The sequence below is a fragment of the Cetorhinus maximus genome, chromosome 9 (genome assembly GCF_964194155.1).
Source record: "Cetorhinus maximus chromosome 9, sCetMax3.hap1.1, whole genome shotgun sequence".
NCBI classification, from domain to species: Eukaryota; Metazoa; Chordata; class Chondrichthyes; order Lamniformes; family Cetorhinidae; genus Cetorhinus; species Cetorhinus maximus.
The window spans coordinates 129,983,045-130,004,999 of NC_135887.1; the positions used below are offsets into that span (position 1 = coordinate 129,983,045).

Below are 21,955 nucleotides of genomic sequence, written 5' to 3' on the forward strand. Positions count from 1 at the left end.
CGCTCATTAATTTCTTCTTTCACATCTTTGTCTGAGGATGCACTCCTCCTGACATAGAGGACTTCAAACTTTTGCAGACTTGTTGAACCGATTGGTGTCTTTCTGTGCTGGATATTCAGTGATTCTATATATGCTGCCCGTTGTGCCAAAGTAAATATGCTTGGGGGAGAAATTAATTCACTTCATGTGGCTACGTCAATTCTCCAGGGGCAGGCTGCTACCTGACACCGATATCATTGAGGAACACAGTACGGGCAGTGCAGGTAATGGCGCGCAGTACCTCCGCCAGGAATTAACGTCTCTGTGTAGTGCCGCTAAAACAGCGATATGTGAATGAATTTCTCTCCTATGTACCCTTTCAACCATGCCCCATGAAAGGTTAGATTAGCATGAAAGGAATGGTAAGAGAGAAACAGCAACTTATTGTAAAGGACAGCAATTAAAACCAACTTCACCCAAATATGTCAGTACCCCATGTTACCTGAGCCACCACCAATAAATGTTAATTTAAACATTGAATTTCATACAGATGCTATATGTAAACCAAATGCCTAATTTCAGAGTGTATTAAGCTGAAATTAATTAATTCTACTTTTAATCAAAATCTATATTATCATATGTGCAAACCCATCACAATTCTCTAATATATGAATGGATATTAGCTTCCGCGTTCCTGACAACATCTACTTATGAAAGAAGTATTGCCTGCTTTTAGTTATTTTACCTCTGAGGATGTCTGAGGGCAGATAGGCTTATTTGTATTGTAGAGCTCAAATGCTGGACTTTAATAGGAGGAATACATCTTGTACCTTTGATGTTTGATTCTGTTTCCCTGCACATTACTCCGGTCAACAGAAAGGAAGACTGCCAGAGTTTATTTCAAAAAGACAATTTTTGCTACAGTCCCAGTTTCTTAATAAGGAATCTGTTTTAAACACTGCTTAGCATTTTGTTAAAAGGTGATCTACTCAGGGATATTGTCTGACACACATAATCTAATCTGGTCAGAGGTCATGATTTTTAAATGAATATTTTATGGTTTACAATGCGTTAGTTACAAGGTCTGCTAAGATTCCCTCCAGATGGTAAATAAAAATGCTAGTTTCATATCTCCGACTTTCAGAAGAATAAATCAACCTTGTAAAGTTACCTTTTTCCTTTTGCTTTTGTTTATTTTGCTGGTGCAAAGCAAGGTTTTTCTTGCTGATATCTTAGCAGTAAAACAGCTAATTATATTTGTTGACAAAGTGAAAAATGTGCCAATGCCTAAGAATAATAAATAAAATTACACCCTGTCCTCTGTAGAGCTTGTTCTAATTTACTCCTTCCCCACAAGCATTCAGGCAGGTTTGTGTTATTGAAAAACAATATGACCACATCACTGAATTTTTTTTTTCCTTCACACTATCTCTTTCAGCTCCCGGATATCTCCCAGACTGAAAATATCAGCTCGCCAAGGAAAGGGGAGTTCCTTAATGAGGCCACAAGGACCAATGATCGAGATTTAATGGATTGCAGCTCTCACAATGTAAGAGCAACACAACTAGGGTTAAATGTCAATTTGAAATTGGCAACGTAATTTAACAGATCACTATTTTTATGGATTCTGATTCTTTAATCATTCAACGAGGAGGAAAATAAGGGAATAGCAATGTGATTGTATTTGTTTGCACCTCAGCATAGTGTGGCCTATTCAAGTGCACACCCTGTACAGGAAGAGTCATAGATTGGGGATTAGTTTGTGTCAGGTAATCATATATCAGCATTGGAAGGAGAAAGCGAACATTGTAGATGCAGCATTTTCCTGAATCTGTACCAAAATTAAAGGTTATGACCTTTGCATAACCTTCAAACTCAAACTCCCAATTGCACTCAAAAGAAATGTTGCTTTCAAATTTGACCTAAGTAAAGATCTATGATTATTATTAGACATTTACCTTGTAAGGGCATGAGAGACCCTTGTGGAGTCTCACATGTTTGGAGCCTTACGCTGGATGTAACAGCACGTAACAATTCCAGGTAATGTGTTAAAACAACAATTTTATTGGATATTGAATAATAATTATAATAATAATGATAGGACAATTATAATTGATAATATAAAAATAAAGAAGTAAAAAAGAAGGTAAGATAACTTTATTGAAAGGGGAAAGCACTTTGTATATATCATATATTTATGCATATATAAGAAGCAAAGAAGAAAGACATTTTTTTTTTAAAAAGCACAAACAATAACCCCAAATTTGTCTGTTCCATGACACGATCTGAGCTCTGCAGTCCTGCCACATCCAGTTGTGAATGGTGGTGGACAATTAAACCACTCACTGGAGGAAGCTCCACAAATATCCCCATCTTCAATGATGGGGGAGCCCAGCACATCAGTACAAAAGATAAGGCTGAAGCACTTGCTACAATCTTCAGCCAGAAGTGCCGAGTGGATGATCCATCTCAGCCTTCTCCGGAGGTCGCCAGCATCACAGATGCCTGGCTTCAGCCAATTCGATTCACTCCACGTGATATCAAGAAACAGCTGAAGGCACTGGATACTGCAGAGGCTATGGGCCCTGACAACATCCTGACAATAGTGCTGAAGACTTGTGTTCCAGAACTTGGCCAAGCTGTTCCAGTGCAGCTAAAACATTGGCATCTACCCAGCAATTTGAAAAATTGCCCAGGTACGTCCTGTACACAAAAAGCAGGACAAATCCAAACCCGCCAATTACCACCCCATGAGTCTACTCTCGATCATCAGTAAAGTGATGGAAGGGGTCATCAACACTGCGATCAAGTAATACTTGCTCAGCAATAACTTGCCCACCGGTGCGCAGCTTGGGTTATGCTAGGGTCACTCAGCTTCTGACCACATTGCAACCTTGGCTCAAGCATGGACAAAAGAGCTGAAAGAGGTGAGGTGAGGGTGACTGCCCTTGACATTGAGGCAGCACTTGAGCGAATGTGGTATCAAGCATTCATAGCAAAAGTGGAGTCAATGAGAATAAGAGGGAAGGCTGTCTGCTGGTTGGAGTCATAACTGGCATAGAGGAAGATGGCTATGGCTGTTGGAGGTCAGTCATCTCAGTTCCAGGACATCACTGCAGGAGTTCCTCAGGGTAGTGTCCTAGGCCCAACCATCTTCAGCTGCTTCATCAATGACCTTCCTTCCATCATAAGGTCAGGAGTGGGATGTTTGCTCAGCAGCATTCACGACTCCTCAGATATTGAAGCAGTCCATGTCCAAATTCAGCAAGATCTGGATAATATCCAGCCTTGGGCTGACAAGTGGCAAGTGACGTTCATGCCACACAAAGTTCTAATGACTGCCTCAATTTTGTAAGGGATCTGATTACTTTGCCCATTTTGTGAGAGTTGTGATCACTTCCATCTGACTGGTCAAAGCGAATCATCTGAACAGTGGAGGACATTCAGACTGAAAACTCAATTGCACAAATTCAAGAACCACCAGAGCAAATATGAAAATTACATATCAAAAACAAAAATAAAAATACCTGGAAAAACTCAGCAGGTCTGACACCATCTATGGAGAGGAACACAGTTAACGTTTCGAGTCCATATGACTCTTCAACAGAACTAAGGAAAAATAGAAGAGAGGTGAAATATAAGCTGGTTTAAGGAGGGAGGGTTGGAGGAGGGGGTGGGGGGGGTGGTAGGGGGTGGGACAGGTAGAGCTGGATAGAGGGCCAGTGATAGGTGGAGATTTCCAAAAGATGTCATAGACAAAAGGACAAAGAGGTGTTGAAGGTGATGACATTAGCTAAGAAATGTGCTAATAGGTGACATTAAGGATAGAAAGCAGGACGAGCAAGGTACAGATAGCCCTATTGGGGGTGGGTTGGGGGAAGGGATTGAAATAGGTTAAAAAGTAGAGATAAAACAATGGATGGAAATACATTTAAAAATAATGGAAATAGGTGGGAAAAGAAAAATCTATATAAATTATTGGAAAAAAGGGGGAGCGGAAAGTGGGTGGGGATGGAGGAGAGAGTTGATGATCTAAAGTTGTTGAACTCAATATTCAGTCTGGAAGGCTATAAAGTGCCTAGTCGGAAGATGAGGTGCTGTTCCTCCAGTTTGCGTTGAGCTTCATTGGAACAATGCAGCAGGCCAAGGACGGACATGTGGGCATGAGAGCAGGGTGGAGTGTTGAAATGGCAAGAGACAGGGAGGTCTGGGTCATGCTTGCGGACAGACCAAAGGTGTTCTGCAAAGCGGTCAGCCAGTCTGCGTTTGGCCTCCCCAATGTAGAGGAAACCGCATTGGGAGCAACGAATGCAGCAGACATTGAAAATGACATTGAAAATGTTCCTCTCCACAGATGCTGTCAGACCTGCTGAGTTTTTCCAGGTATTTTTGTTTTTGTTTTGAAAATGACATGCTGTCCATTTTGTTCCCATTGTGTGATCAGTTTCTTATTTGTAAAAGACATGTCTTTTGCCTCAAAGCAATGAGCATAATATAATCGTCCTTAAATAATATAATCAGTGGTTGAAATCTCCCTTGTAGGCATCTTTTTCATGGTTCATGTCCCTTCATGTGTAATTAACATAAAGTGAAGGAAAATAAGGTGATTGGGTTCATTTATGCTTGACAGTGCCATGTGACAAAGCGGTAGCTCACAAGTAGAGTCGAGAATGGGTGCAATGCCAAATCTGTAAGAAATTAGGGTTTACCATTCACTTGCCTGGGTGAGTGCAGCTCCAACAACATTCAAGAAGCTTGACACCATCCAGGACAAAGCAGCCCACTTGACTGGCACCCCTTCCACAAACATTCACTCCCTCCATCACCGACGCACAGTGGCAGCAGTGTGTACCATCTATAAGATGCACTGCAGAAACTCACCAAGGCTCCTCAGGCAGCACCTTCCAAAACCACGTCCGCCAACATCTAAAAGGACAAGGGCAGCAGGCACATGGGAACACTACCAGCTGCAAGTTCCACTCCAAGCTACTCACCATCCTGACTTGGAAATATAATTCTTCCACTGTCACTGGGTCAAAATCCTGGAACTCCCTCCCTAACAGCACTGTAGATGTATCTACACCACGGGGACTTGCAGCGGTTCAAGAAGGCAGCTCACCACCACCATCTCAAGGGCAATAAGGGGATGGGCAATAAATGCTGGCCTAGCCAGAGACGCGGACATTCCATGAACGAATAAAAAAAGAGATTTGGACTATTTAACAATGAAGTGCTAATATGAGACAACAGACGGTCCACTGAATCAATCATAATTAATAGTATTGTTCCTTGTATAGTGCAGCTGCTTGTGTTCCAAATTTGACCTCTTTACACTGCAAGGCAGATTCAGAGCATGAGCGCCAAGATCAGAACAGCTGTGTCCAGGCACAATTGCTGTTAAGTCATGATTGTGGAAAATAAAAGCCAGTTTGTGAGCAAGTGTTCTGTCTCCAGAAACGCATTGTATTGCTTTCTTCGTATTATTGTGCTGTATCGAAAGAGGCATCAAGCAAGGAACAGATAGGATCAGATCATTCGTACATTAACCTTTTCTTAAGTAAAAGATGACTGACCTTTAACGAGGCTGCTCACATCCAGTCAGGCTGCACTTTCACAATAGCTCCACCCCTCTTGATGCCCCTTCATACTTAATTTTAGGCATAAGTAATAAAAGGGATTGAACAATAAGAAGCTGATTCAGCCTATGTACTGAACCATAGCAGAATATTTACAAATGTAGAAGGTAGTAAAACAACTCCATTCCATTCTGCAAGCATTTATTAAGTGCTAGAATATGATAAAGGCTGCACTACATGCACGGATGCTTCGTGGAAAATACTGATATGCGCATAAAAGCTTCTCAGTTTTATATTTGGCAATAACTACAAGTGGTTTCAAGTTACATCAAATTGTCTTTTATTTCCAGAAAGGTTCACGGTGCCAGTAACATTTCTATGTAATTTTCAACATTTAAAAGTGTAATTATCACATTAGATACTCAGTCATCCAGACCATAAAAAAACATTAATTTTGTTCTTTTAGCAGAGAGCTGATGGCTCTTCCAATTTATTTTTGTGTGTTTATTCTGCTCTCAGCGCTAGCATTTAATTCTTTAGGCATGCGTAATGAACTTAAAGCTGTGATTCTGTAAATTAGCTATGAAGGCTATAACCATATTATTCCGTTACTTCCCTAAAAAATGCCCAATGCTGTGAGCTTAAACCTGGGCCCGAGTTGCATTTTGTTCCACACTTTCATTTTGCTTTTCATCACCATCAAGTTACTGCCCTTGCCTCTCCTCATTGCTGCCAAGACGCTAACCACACCATGGAACCATAGAAAAGTTATGGCGCAAAAAGAGGCCATTCAGCCCATCGTGTCTGCGCCGGCCAGAAAGGAGAAAAAAGAAACTAGCCGCTTGTTTTTATCCTATTTTCCTGCGCCTGGTCTGTAGCCTTGCAGATTACAGCACTTCAGATGCAGATCCAATTACCTTTTAAACGAGTTGAGCATTTCAGCCTCAACCACCAACTTAGGCCGTGAATTCCAGATGCCCACCACCCTCTAGGTGAAAAAGCTTTTCCTCATGTCCCCTCTAATCCTTCTACCAATCACCTGAAATCTGTGCTCCCTGGTAATTGACCCCTCAACTAGGGGAAACAAGCCTTTCCTGTCTACCCTATTTAGGCCCCTCATAATTTTGTATACCTCAATTAGGACCCCCTGTTCCAAGCAAAACAACCCTAGCCTAACCAATCTCCCCTCATAGCTGCAATTTTCAAGCCCTGGCAAGATTCTTGTAAATCTCCCCTGCACTCTCTCCAGACCAATTATGTTCTTCCTGTAATGTGGTGACCAGCTTTAAACCTAATTTTTCTTATGCTCCCTTAAACTCTCTGCTTACAGCCTCAATAGATCTGCAATTCATTCAGAATACTATTGCTCATGTCCTTCTCTGCTCAAGGTCTCAGTCTATACTACTTCAGTGACGTCTTTCAGCCCTACATACCCACTCATACCCTTTGGTCCTCTGACACTGGTCTGCAGTTCATTTGCTATTCTCCTTGCTATACCATTCAAAACCACTGTTTCAGTGACCCTTTGTCCTGGGAGTCCCTTTTAAATTTCCTCTGCCTTTTCTCATCCCTTCCTGCCTTTCAAAATGTCTTATCTTCATCCGCTCTTTTGTCACTATCTCCTAATGCCATATTCTGCCTGCTCTTCCTTTTTCTTGGCTATCCAATTTCTTCCCCACCTTGTGAGGTGCTCTAAGACATCTCATCAGCCTGAAGGACGCGGTGTACTTACATAAGTTGGTGTTGTTACTCAGCTTTCATTAAGATCCATCCAAAGTACCAGCTTGTCATTAAAGTATCACCCTTTGTTTGCTTTAGTTGGAGCAGATGCATCATAACAGAATGCATACTGGAACTATCTACCTATCAAAGGAGAACCCACTCTTCCTTGGGTTGGTAGAGTTACAATTGTAGCTTATTTCCAGCCGGCCAAGTGAAAAAAGCTGCACATATTAGAAATTTCCATTTCCTTCAAAACTCCGAATAATGCCATGAATACATTTCCATAATAAAGTATTGCATTTTGGAGAAAATCAATGTATCAGTGAAATTAAAGTGTTAGATCATGAAACAGAGCCCATGTGAATAATATAGGTTGTAAGATTAACTAGCAATGTCATAGAAGGATGTTTTAGAAGCTCTCGTATGCAACAGCTTGTATAATGGAAATTTCAACTCAGTAAGGTCGATTTTCCAAGTCTTAGCCACTCACCAGTGCATTTCGGAAAATCTCAGGGCATGTTGCATGAAGCAGGCAAGTGAAAATCCCCATCCTACTATATCAAATAATACTGCTTGAATTAAAGGAATGGGGAAATACTTATAGAACTTTCCTTTCATTGAATATCATGTGGTTTTGAGATATATTCCCACATTCTACATTTGTAGAATTTGTAAAATCACTAGAAAAGTCCAACTTTCTGCATTGAGTAAGCCACGAAAAGGAGTTGTGAACACTTATGACTAGCTCCCTTTACAAAGACAACAGATATGTGCCAGCAATCCAAATACCCAGTTCAGGAGCACCAGTGGATGAGATATTGGAGCTGGGTAGCTGCAGATTCTCCTGAGGCAGTTGCCCCATTAAGAGGCTTGCAATGTTGGTCCATTACATTGCCAGCAGCATATCATTGCCAGTGCGGCAATGCCAGTAAAGGCTTGATTGGGAAGGAGGACAAACAGGAAAGAGGGCAATCAGGAAGGAGGGGAATCGGGAGGGAGGGCGATCGGGAGGGAGGGTGATCGGGAAAGAAGGCAATCAGGAAGGAGAGGAATCGGGAAGCAGCGTGATCAGGAGGGAGAATGATTAACATGGAAGGAGGGCAATCAGGAAGGAGGAAGATAGGGAGAGTGGATGATTGGGAAGCGGGGTAATTGGGAATGAGAGGGACCATGTACTTGCAATGGAGTGCAGGGTCACAATGAATCTGGGAGGAGCACACCTGCACCTCCTGTCTCCATGTTCAGATAAGTATATTTTTAAAATCATTCCTTTTCTGTGATGTCTTGCCACTATTGACTGCATGTAGATCTGCTTTTCCTAAACATTTTATACTTTCTTTACACTGTCAGCAGGATTAACACAACTAAGAATTGCTATTTTATAATTGCACTTTGAATGAGGCAATGATGATGCTGTTATCTTTTCTGTTTTGTTTCCAGTGGCTGGTTTAATATAAATTAACACATCCTGAGCAGAGTACCATTTGCAAGGGAATGTTAAAAGGATATGCATTTCCTGAAATTTGATTGAACACTGGCTTAATAGTTAAGATCAGCTCATCAAGTTCTGTATGTTATTTTAAGTGAAGAGGATGACCCGAGTGTCTTGCTGAGTAATAGGGGTCAATTTATAATGAACTAATCATTGTTTTTATATATCATACTGAACTTTTAACCCTCTGTTCTGAACTAGAATGAGTCAGTTGAAAAATTCGATAAATAATTTAAGTCTGATTTCAAAAGCAATGAGTATGTAAAAAGTCAGACTATAAAAATTTGCAGTTACACTACCATTCACATCATCATTTTGCTTCAAAGCAATTCACAGCCAATGATTACTTTTAGATTGTAGTCACTGTTGCCAGAAAACAGGGGCAGCCAATTTTGTGCACAGCAAAGCAGCTTTTACTTAAATGATCAGCTATTGGCAGGGTTGATTGAGAGACAAATGTTGACTGAGGACACCAAGGAAGCTCCTGCGCTGCTCTTCAGATAGTGCCATGACATATTTCATGTCCACCTTCACGTGAGAAGGCTGACAGGATCATAATTTAACATTGTGCTTGAAAATCGGCACCCCCAGCACTGCAGCACTTCCTCGGTATTACAATGTAATGTCAGCTTAGTTTATGTGCTCAACTGTAGCACCTGAATCCAGCACCCAGCGGCTCAGAGGCAAAGATTCTACCACTGAGCCATAATCAATGCCTTTAAAGCAGATTATTGTCTCCTGGATATACTATAGGATATGTATGGATCACTGTCAGAATTATCTGCATCCTAGCTACTAAGCGGCCTGGTCAGTAATCAACATACAGGATACAGTGGTGCTATTAGAGAAAGAAAATCAATATAGTTAAAACAAAAGCCAGTTTAACTCTTCAATTCAAGAAAATAATCTCTTAATCCAGCTATTAATTAAACGACTTCAAGGTTTTTGCCTCTGCTAACCTACAAAACAGGCAGAGGAGAGGTGAAAAATTAGGTAAAAGGGACATTGTAGTAAGACCCTGATTTTGGCCCATTTCACCTTAGCATGCAGAACTATATTTAGCACTCTAAGCACAGATTGCCAAAGCTCAGCTAGTGAGCACAGTGGAGTCTTTTTTTCTTTCCTGGGATGTGGGCATCACTGCCCATCTCTGACTGTCCTTGAACTGAGGGAAATTGAGAATCAACCACGTTGCTGTGGGTCTAGAGTCGCATATAGACCAGACCAGGTAAGGATAGCAGATTTCCTTCCCTAAAGGACATTACTGAACCAAATGTGTTTTTACAACAATGGATGATAGTTGTCATGCTCTCCACTAGCTTTATAATTCCAAATTTGAATTTAAATTCTACCAGCTACCTTGGTGTGATTTGAGCCTGTGTCCCCAGAGACTGGGTGCCTGGATTATTAGTCCAGTGACATTACCGCTATGGCACCATTGCCCCGATAAATCTGACCATCACCCTTGTAAGATTTCCTGGAGTTCAGGGGCCACAGATACCTAAAACAGGCAGTCAACTATTTTAAGATAGTTTATTATCAGCGACCAACGAGCACTGCAACTTCACCACGACCTCAGCAGCACCTCATCAGACTCACCAGTATCACCCAAGTATACGACTCATGACAGCATTTATCCTTCATTTTGGGGCCGGAAGCTCACCCAGTGCCAATCACCCACCCTCACCATTTTGGCCAATGGGTACAGGACAGGCACTCAGAACAACAGGGTGGTTACAACCCCCTTGTGTGTCATCCTGCTCGAGGTCAGCTTTTTAGTTTATATCATGCTGAGGGTCATCTCCTGGTCCTTTCTAAACATTCGCAATAGATAAGGGGGTACAGAAGACGCCATCTTAACAACTTAGGAATGTCAACATGGCAGTCTGAATTAAGTGACTTTGCCTGTTTTCACAGACTGTTTAAAAATAGTTGCCTTTTTAGAAGAAAATATCTGTTTATTAAAGACCCTAGTTTCTTACACTCTTGGGAGGGCGCAGTCTTATCAGGTCACTGTGTGTAGTGATACTGTCAGCATTTTGAAAAGATTTTCTATGGTCACTAGTTTGGGCAAAATAAGAAAAGAATTCTATTATTGAATCTTGTGTTCAGAGTCAATCCCTTGGGCTACAGTCACAGTGTCGGCCACTCAGTATGACCAGAGGACACTTTCACCCAAATTTTAGATTAAAATTGGGCCTTTCAGATTGGGAGTTACTCAACTGCTAGACCTCTTTTTCTCTTCAATAAGCTTATTTTTCATTAAAAAAACAGTTTCATGAACTAACTTTCAAGGATGTCAACACAAATACAAATTTGATCAACGGACAGCTGTAGCTACAGTACCCAGCCAAAATTATAAAATTTGTCTCAGGTTCAAAATCCTAAGCAGTTTTATTGTGGCAGATTTTCAACTTGCCATCAAGGTTATACCAATGCCTGATTCGCAGCTCCAGTTTGATGGCTGAGTTCCCTGGATATCTACCCTATTATACCTTAAACACTTACTTCAATTCCTGTCAGTATTCCAATATGCAGTTATACTACCATTCACATTATCACTTTGTTTCAAAGCAATTCACAGCCAATGATTACTTTTAGATTGTAGCCACTGTTGTCAGAAAACAGGTGCAGCCAATTTTGTGCCCAACAAGGTCCCACAAGCAGTTTTAGTTAAATGATCAGCTATTGGCAGGGTTGATTGAGAGACAAATGTTGACTGAGGACACCAAGGAAGCTCCTCCGCTGCTCTTCAGATAGTGCCATGAAATATTTCATGTCCACCTTCACGTGAGAAGGCAGACAGGATCGCAATTTAACATTGTGCTTGAAAATCGGCACCCCCAGCACTGCAGCACTTCCTCGGTATTACAATGTAACATCAGCTTAATTTATGTGCTCACCTATAGTGCCTGAACCCAGCACCCAGTGGCTCAGAGGCAAAGATTCTACCACTGAGCCATAATCAATGCCTTTAAAGTAGATAATGGTCTCCTGGATATATTATAGTATATGTATGGATCACTGTCAGAATTATCTGCATCCTAGCTACTAATCAGCCTGGTCAGTAATCAACATACAAGATACAGTAGTGCTATTAGAGAAAAAAAATCAATTTAGTTAAAACAAAAGCCAGTTTAACTCATCAATTCAAGAAAATAATCTCTTAATCCAGCTATTAATTAAACGACTTCAGGATTAAATGGCATTAAACAGGAAATTAGAGACGCATGCAATAAAAGAACATCTGTAATTATGGGTGACTTTAATCTGCATAGATTGGACAAATCGAATTAGCAACAATACCGTAGGGGAGGAATTCCTGGAGTGTATATGGAATGGTTGAGGAACCAACTAGAGAATAGGCCCTCCTAGACTGGGTATTGTGTAATGAGAAAGGAATAATTGGCAATCTAGTTGTGCGAGGCCCCTTGGGGATGAGCGACCATAATATGATAGAATTCTTCTTCAAGATGGAGAGTAACAAGGTTGATTCTGGGACTAGGGTCCTGAACCTTAATAAAGGAAACTACAATAGGATGACGCATGAGTTGGCTATGATGGATTGGGAAACGTTACTTAAAGGGATGACGGTGGATAGGCAATGGCAAACATTCAAAGAGTGCATGGGTGAACTGCAACAATTGTTTATTCCTGTCTGGCGCAAAAGTAAAACAGGAAAGGTGGCCAAACTATGACTTACAAGGGAAATTAGAGATAGTATTAGATCCAAGGAAGAGGCATACAAATTGGCCAGAGAAAACAACAGACCTGAGGATTGGGAGCAGTTTAGAATTCAGCAAAGGAGGACCAAGGGATCGATTAAGAAGGGGAAAATAGAGTACGAGAGTAAGCTTGTGGAGAACATAAAAACTGACTGAAAATGTTTCTGTAGGTGTGCGAAGAGAAAAAGATTGGTGAAGACAAATGTAGGTCCTTTACAGTCAGAAACAGGGGAATTTATAATGGGGAACAAAGAAATGGTTGACCAACTAAATACATACTTTGGTTCTGTCTTCATAAAGGAGGCCACAAATAACACACCAGAAATGTCGGGGAACACGTGGTTTAGTGAGAGGGAGTAACTGAAAGAAATCAATATTAGTAGGGAAATGGTGTTGGGAAAATTGATGGGATTGAAGGCAGGTAAATCCCCAGGGCCTGATAATCTACATCCCAGAGTACTTAAGGAAGTGGCTCTAGAAATAATGGATGCATTGGTGGTCATCTTCTGAAGTTCTACAGACTCTGGAACAGTTCCTACAGATTGGAAGGTAGCTAATGTAACATCACTACTTAAAAAGGGAGGTAAAGAGAAAACAGGGAATTATAGACCAGTCAGCCTGACGTCGGTAGTGGGGAAAATTCTAGAGTCCATCATAAAAGATTTAATAGCTGAGCACTTGGTAAACAGTGGCAGATTTGGACAGAGTCAGCATGGATTTCTGAAAGGGAAATCATGCTTGACAAATCTACTGGAATTTTTCGAGGATGTAACGAGTAGAGTTGATGAGTGGGAGCCAGTGGATGTGGTTTATTTGGACTTTCAGAAGGCTTTCGACAAAGTCCCGCATAAGAGATTAGCGTGTAAAATTAAAGCGCATGGGATTGGGAGTAGTGTATTGAGATGGATTGATAACTGGTTGACAGACAGAAAACAAAGAGTAGGAATAAACAGGTCTTTTTCCGAATGGCAGGCAATTACTAGCGGGGTACCATAGGGATCGGTGCTGGGATCTCAGCTATTCACAATATATAGCAATGATTTAGGCGAGGGAACTAAATGTAATATCTCCAAATTTGCAGATGACACAAAGCTGGGTGGGAGGGTGAGCTGTGAGGAGGATGCAGAGATGCTTCAGTGTGATTTGAACAAGCTGAGTGAGTGGGCAAATGCTTGGCAGATGCAGTATAATGTGGATAAATGTGAGGTCATCCACTTTGGTAGCAAAAACAGGAAGGTAGATTATTATCTGAATGGCTATAAATTGAAAGAGGGGAATATGCAACGAGACCTGGGTGCCCTCGTACACCAGTCACTGAAGGTAAGCATGCAGGTGCAGCAGGCGGTAAAGAGAGCAAATTATATGTTGGCCTTCAAAGTGAGAGGATTCGAGTACAGGAACAGGGATGTCTTGCTGCAATTGTACAGGGCCTTGGTGAGACTGCAGCTGGAATATTGTGTGCAGTTTTGGTCTCCTTATCTGAGGAAGGATGTTCTTGCTATAGAGGGAGTGCAGCAAAGGTTTACCAGACTGATTCCTGGGATGGCGGGACTGACATATGAGGAGAGATTGAGTCGGTTAGGATTATATTCGCTGGAGTTCAGAAGAATGAGGGGGGATCTCATAGAAACCTATAAAATTCTAATAGGACTAGACAGGGTAGATGCAGGAAGGATGTTCCCGATGGTGAGGGAGTCCAGAACCAGGGGTTACAGTCTGAGGATACGGGGTAAACCATTTAGGACTGAAATGAGGAGAAATTTCTTCACCCAGAGAGTGGTGAGCCTGTGGAATTCACTACCACAGAAAGTAGTTGAGGCCAAAACATTGTATGTTTTCAAGAAGGAGTTAGATATAGCTCTTGGGGCGAAAGGGATCAAAGGATATGGGGAGAAAGCAGGAGCAGGCTATTGAGTTGGATGATCAGCCATGATCATAATGAATGGCGGAGCAGGCTCGAAGGGCCGATTGGCCTACTCTTGCTCCTAATTCTATGTTTCTATGTTTCCAAGCAAGGATGTGTCAAAACTAAACATTTTTGAAAGCCCCTTCCAAACCCATGAACTCTACCACATGGAAAGAAAAGGGCAGCAGATGCATGGGAATACCACCACCTGCAAGTTTGCCTCTGAGTCCCTCACCATCCTGACTTGGAACCACATCGCTGTTTCTTCACTGTCGCTGAGTCAAAATCCTGAAAATCCCTCTCTCTGCCTGTTTCCCAGCCGTTCCATCTCCAGGAGTAAAATTGCCAGTGCCTGTGAGAAAACACACAGGTAAACCGAAATAAAAGGCTACCTCCCTGTATAGCCTATCTCCAGAGAAATGTGGCATACTTGGGATGTCCCCAAGAGAAATATAAATTAATTATCTTCAATTTTAAGCCAGGCCCTTGATCGGAAAAGTATATGGATATTTAGGATCTCTCCTTACATACCCTCCACTTTTAAACCTTTCTTTGACCTGGCACCCCCTAGGATGATGTAGACATCTTGGTTGGAATGTTATGGCCCTGTTGAGGTGGGGCTGGGGCTGTAAAATGCAGCGAGCTATTCTAAACTCCACTGACTTGGGCAGGAACATGAAATCTTGCTGCTGCAAAATTGTCTCTACCAAGAAATTCAGTGGAAAAAAGCCCATTCGTTTGTTATTTTCACACTTCCAACTCTGACCGTTCTATTTAAACATGGACTATCTTTTGAATGGTAATGATCTTAGATGTGTTCACCAATTTCTCAAACCCAGTTTGTTTTTTTCCACTTATTTCACATTTAACACTTTATTCCCCAACCTAAAAGTTATATTCCTAAAACAGGGTCTGGATTTGCAGGGAGTCTCTCTGTCATGGGGAAAATGGCGAAAGTGGCTGAAAAATCATAAGTCTGTCCCTGAACAGGACAATTTTGATTTTCATGGAGATGGGAAAGGTGTTGGGGCATACTTCACACATCCGTGATTCACAGAGGCAGCTGGTCAGATGTGAGCAGGGTAGACCCGGTAAGACCAGGTCTGAACTTGGTGAATTTGTTTAGGTAGCCAGGATACTCCTTTGGAGAGGTAAGGTACCCCTGTGGAATTAGCTTTTTTATTCACTGAATAACTTTTTATTCAATAAAACTTTTGTTCACTGCCCCAGAAGTGGTACAAAATCAATTCCAACTCTTTTCCCCAAACCCAGGAGGGTAGGAGGGTGGGGCTTCTGGTCTCGCAGGGCAGCTGTTTTTGCCTCTACTGGCTTGTGCACCCAGGTGCCAGGGAGGAACTTTGTGCTGGAGGAAGGCACACAGCGCTTTGTGCAAAGGAAGGTGGAAGATGGCCATGGCAGCCTCGCATTTAGAAGCCAGTTACCAGGAGCAGCTAGAAGCCATGGGGAGGGCAGAAGGTCAGGAGGAAGAGGCTACTTCATGGGTAGCCAGATACTACCCTGTGGGAAGGGCGTACAAACCTAGAACATTCTACCTCAATATGACGGAGAACCAGTGCTGCAGGCGACTGAGGCTAAGCTGTGAGGTGGTGACAGACATATGTCACATGGTCCACGGTGAAGGTAACCGCTCTCAACTTTTATGCCTCAGGATCTTCCTGGGGATCATCAGGAGACCTGTCTGGTATACCCCAGTCAGCAGCACACAGCTACATTAAGGCTGTAACCAATGCCCAGTTTGCTCATGTAGGGGGAGTCACATTAATCTCCCTATACATTTGGTTTCTTAGATGCAGAGAGGCATGGCCTATTCCCAATCAGCAGGCTTTCCTCAGGTACATGGTGCCATTGATTGCCCCCATGTTGCCATTAAATCTCCAAAAAGCCCCAACTCAACATGCGGACACCTCTGTCAACTGGAAGTCCTTCCACTCAGTCAATGTACAGGTGAGTTATGACCACAACAAGGTCTTCCTCCACGTTTCTTCAGGTTCCCTGGCAGTTGCCACAAACTCTTTCATACTCAGGAGTTCCCAACTCCCTCAGTTATTTAGGCCACCAACACAGATCCATGGATGGCTTCTAGGGGACAAGGGATACCCATTGAGAACTTGGCTAATGACCCACAAATGGTGGCTGAGTGCAACTACAACAGCAGTTATGTCATCACCAGAAGTACCATTGAGCAGGCAACTGGCATTTCAGAGATTTGCTGCAGATGCCTCGATTGCTCAAGTGGAGCTCTGCAATATTCCTCAGCAAGGGTATCAGGAATAGTATTGCTGTGCTGCGTGCTGCACAACATTGTGCAGCAGAGGGGCCTACAAATTGATGAAAATGAAGCCATGGGCAGAGCTCCAACCTCTGAGGAGGAGGAAGATGAGGAAGAGGAGGAAGCCCTGTCCATTCCAGAGATTCAGAAGTGGTGAGGATGAGGCCACCAATGGCAGAACAGCTGGGAGGCGTGGTCATGTATCCAGGTCTGACTGTGCAGGACGGGATCACCGCTGGATGGGTTCTACTGCAAAATAGATTCTCATTAGGTCCCCCCATTTCCCAAATGTCATCAGCCAGGCCCAGGAAACATGCCTCCACCTAAAATACCCTGTACATTGACTCCACAGCTACTCAGGGGACTGTCCATCCCCCGCAAGGGAGAGAATCAACATCAGTGAGTGGGACTCAGTCACATTCATGTGGCTGAAACCCTCACCATCATAACCATGGGACTCATCATATTGCAACCACACATGGTAATAAATTATTCACAACCTGACCCCCTACATGAACACCAGTGACTGTCAATGAGGAACCCGTGCTGCCAACTTGTCCATAATCAAACCATGCTCATAATGCTGAGAGTGACACGACATCAGACTTCAAACCCACACATACTGATAGGATTATATGTTGTCACATACATTCAGATACGGCATCCCACACATGAGGAGCCCATAACAGTCCAACAATAGCTCTTTGAAAGAACTCGTGAATCATCCATTTCGGCCAATGGGCCTGTTTATGACGTAAGCGCCACCCGCAAAATTCCTGACTTCCATAGGCCTCTGCTTACCACACAAAGCACATCCTGCAACACCTGGAATGCAAATGCAGCCAAAGTAGTGGGCACAGCAGACGGCCAATATTCCCTGGACGATACATGGCCTACCTAACTGTGATGCATACACTTAGGTCAATGTGTAACGCTGCTGTGTGATCAATGCTTGGACCCATCACTCGTTTTTGAGTTGCACCTGCTGCCCAGCTTCTGTTCATGGAGCCTGAACACTGAGCCTCCCTTAAAGTCAAGCTTGGATGGACAATGAAAGATACCAGGAGCATCTCAGTGCCTGAGCTTTTGATCTCTGGATTCTTATGTGATGCAGCAGAGAAGGAAGAAACCCTCCAAAGCATCACAAATCGGGTGACAACTTTGTTCCTGCTGAGGGCACATTGAGATGGACCCCAGCAGGCTGTCCTCATTATCACTGGTAAGAACCACCTTGATAATTTTACTATTCTTTTTGAGATCTCTAGTGTACAAACACACACCGAGTCGTGTACAATTGGAAATAAATATATTCAAGCAGGGCTCAACTGTGATCTTTACAATGTGAAAAGTGTAACCATGCTGAACTGATTAGTGCCCTCAGCAAGATGACGCCGTGCTCTCATGCGCACTCGTACAAATTGCCTCCCCCATGTTGCCTCAGACGAGGTGGAGGCAGGCTGTTCCTCTCTCTGTCTAATTGGCAATGAGGAGTGTGGTGGCCTGCCTCATTGTGCAGGCACCCGTTGGAGATCTCCTTTAGGCTGCAGCCTCTGCATCTCTACAATGGGCAGCCATGGTCACTGGCACATGTGGAGCAGGCGAGGGAATCTGGCGAAGGGGCTGGGAATTTTAAGAAGATAAGGGGACTGAGGAGTTCTTGGTACCTTCACCCTCCTCAGTGACCTGCACAGCCCTGGGTTGGCCTACAAGTGGGGTTGATGGGGCTGGTAGCTGGTCTGTAGCAGTCGCCCATTCCAGTATCCACTGCGCCAACAGTGTGACTATCCTTTTAAGTGTATGCAGCCCCTCATGTATTGTGTGGATGTCAGCGCTCATACTCTGAGCGGACTGACCCAGGCTACTGAGGGAGGTTTGCACCATTTCCTTGCCGAGATGCTGTTCTGGCATCCGCTCTGTGTGTTGCTGTGTGTGTCTCCCCATGAAATTGGCCAATTTCTCATGGTCAGAGCTCATGTGGGTGAGCCCCAGGGACAATGTGGAGCTTATGATGGTGATAGACTCCTCCACTTACAGCCCAAGAGCTCCAGCGGCCTCGGACCTCCGCCAGATGTCCAGGCATCTACTGCTGATTATCTAAACACTGCTCCCAAAGGTGACTCCCGAGGCTCCACATTCCTGCCCACTGCAGCGTCACCGTGACTTTCTTCCCCGCTTCAAGAGGGTCTGTGCACAGATGTCTCTGACTCTGACACCTCCTTCATTCCTTGTGGTGGTGTGAGTTTCACCCTGTGCCACTGACTTTACACACATGCTACATCCCTCCAATGTGCTGGTACCTGGGTTGGTGGAGTGTGGGCTAGTATGATGTGAACGCTGCCTCCTCAGACATCTCTTCATCCTTTTGATGACTGTGGGGGGATCTGGCCTGAGGGCTGAGGGAGCAGAGCTGGGTCCTATGTGAAACACAAAAGGAGTTATTAGACACATCCCTTCTCTTAATAAAGGCATGCTCTGATGCGCACCATTGTGTTTAACTGTGCTCGTGCTGCCCATATGATACAACCTCATCCTTGTACCTATGCTAACACCCTTGTGCTCATCCAAGTGACAGCACGACCTCCCCCATTGCCACCATGTGCCAAGATTATTTCAACACCAACTTATTACCTGCTACTGGCGATTCACCATCACCAACAGACAGCTATTCAGGCACCTTGGCAATCTCCATGGCCATTTGTTCAGCAGAACGTATGTGTCTCAGGAAGAGTGACCCACCCCCCCAGTACAGGCTATCTCCTTGGCGTTCTCCACACGTTTGGCCTGCAACAATGACATGAATTAATGTTAGCCTGATATATACAGGGCATGGAACACCCCTGACCGGGAGGAGAATGCTGCCGATCGCTTGGCATGGCACCACCTGGTCCATCATGGCACAAGCTACTTGGAGGCTCAGCGGCTCGACAGCAAGGTGGAACAGCGGCGCTAGAGAAAGGAAAAGGAAGCCAAACCGGGGCTGCGATTTCCACTCCCCTGCGCAACAACGTGCTCCCACTGCGGAAGAACATGTAGATCCAGAATTGGGTTCCTCAGTCATCTGGTGTCTTACCAAGCCTGACGGAGTCACCCTCGATTCTGAGGGGCCACCACAGCTGCTGATGCATGGAGGGACATTGCTTTTCACTATGTCTGTGTATCAGTGCTCATTCACATGTGTTCTGTGTGCACTACATGACTTGCATACACATACAGGCATCAATGCTGAAGCAGAGGTGTGTGTTATCTGCCTTGTACCTTCGCTGCAGCATGCAGATAGGACCCTTGCCTTGGACCTCTGTGAGGCCAGGCCAAGCTAGTCATCTTGCTAGAATGCAGCAGGTCAGTGAGCCTTTTCTGGCACTGAGTGTTGATGGCCTCCTGCAGAGCTCACCACAGCTGCAATTTGAATCCAGGCCATAGTTGCAGGTAGATTATGTTGGCCAGCTGAGTGCAGGACTAATCTCCTCCTCTGGACCTCTTCCACCAGTACTTGAAGGTCCTGATAGAAAAGCTTGGAGCAGCTGGACCCATCCTTTCCCCCACATCGTCTATGTGTGACGTTCTATCAATACCCCCCCAACCTGCCCACCCCTCCAATCTGAGGCCCCAACCCCCACTGAGGCCCGACCCTCCAACCCCCGAAGCCTGGCTCACCACCCCCCGAGGCCCAACAATCCCCCCACCCTCCCAAGGTCCTACCAGCCCCGACACTGCACGCAAGACCTGACATCCCCCCGAGGCCTGATCGCCCACCCCAACCTCCAGCCCCGGGGTCATATTCCCCATCTGATTCCCCGAGGCCTGATCAGCACTGCACCCCGAAATCACACCTCCCCCCCTCCCCCGAGGCTCGATCCCCACCCACCCTGAGGCCCGATTTCCCCCAACCCCCAAGGCCTGACCCCCTACCCCCCCCGAGGCCTGATCTCCCACCCCCTTCCTCCTGGGGTCCAATCCCCTACCTTCCCCGGGCCTGATTGCCCACCCATCCTCTGGGGCCTGATCGCTGCTCCCTCATTGCCCGGCAGTTCCCTCCGAGGCCTGACCCCCGCCCTCTGAGGCCCAATCCCCGACCCCCCAAAAGCTCGATCCCTCATCCCACCAAGCCCAACAGCACCCCCTCCCCCCCCCACCGCCCAAGGCCCAATCCCCGTACCCCACCTCCCCCTGCATGGCCTGACACACCACCAAAAATGCAAATTAATACAAGAAGCCATTGGTAAACTTGCAGACTGGGCAGTTAAGTGACAAATTAACATGGTGTTATAGAGTTGATCTTCAGACAACTTTTCTTAGTGGAAACATTTGGCTTTATTTACAAGGCAGCAGCAGCAACTACATGTGTGCATCAAACTCCATAACTAAAGAAGAACTCTCCTCTGTGGAGGTTCCCACGCTGCCAACCCATTGGTTTACACAGATCATGTGATCTTACAACACAGGACAGGATTATTCTTAAAGCTACAGTCCAACATTTCCCGAAACTATGATTACCAGGCATGGATAAATGTGAGGTCATTTATTTTTGTAGAAAAAAATATAAACATCGCCAACATCTTAGAAATTAAGAAAACTTAAACATGTAGCCCTGGATTATTTTGATCTTCAATCCCATTTTCTCAGATGCTGGCTGTGTTTTTTATGTATTAATGATGAGGCAGAGTGGCAGCAGAGAAGGAAAGAAAAGGAAGCAAATCTTGTACTCCGGATCCCACTCCCCCGTGGGACATTGTGCTCAAAGATCTGCGGGCCGAGAATAGCCTGTTTGGTCCCATGAAGAGTCAACGCAAACAACTCGTGACCCCCCAAGTAGAAGTCATCCTTGCATCAAGTGGCAGTCGACCACGATGGCATGTAAACAAACAATTAACAGCAGCATTGCATGTTAGGAAAGCAATTAAAATGCTTACGGAATATTGGGATTTATTTTTTGGGCACAGAATTCAAAAGTAATGAATTTACGCTAAACTCGTACAGGGCCCTTAGCCAGGTCTCGTTTAGAGTGTTGTGCACAATTCTGGTCTCCGTAGAAGCATTGGAGGAAGTGCAAAAAGGATTTACGAGGATGGTGCCTTGAAAGATTAGAGCGAGAGGGAATGATTGACCTGTGCCCAAATCAGAAAGGTAAAATGGAAGACGGTAGATGATACAGTCGGGTGGTGGCGTTCAGGGTGAGGAAGGTTGGCATGGCTTGTTTAGGTTCTACCTTAACTTGCTGGAGTCATGGGTATGAAATAAATCACTTCAGCCAGGCCACAATACAGA

At 44.2% G+C, this 21,955-nt stretch overlaps 1 protein-coding gene across 2 annotated transcripts in view; it reads left to right on the plus strand.

Annotated features, from left to right (window-relative positions):
* Positions 1-21,955, plus strand: part of luzp2 (leucine zipper protein 2) — a 358,151-nt gene that overhangs the window by 326,942 nt on the left and 9,254 nt on the right. For both annotated transcript variants that reach the window (XM_078549536.1, XM_078549537.1), the window contains one exon: positions 1,418-1,528. In XM_078549536.1, coding sequence (XP_078405662.1) covers positions 1,418-1,528 — 111 coding nt within the window. The remainder of the gene's footprint in view (positions 1-1,417; positions 1,529-21,955) is intronic.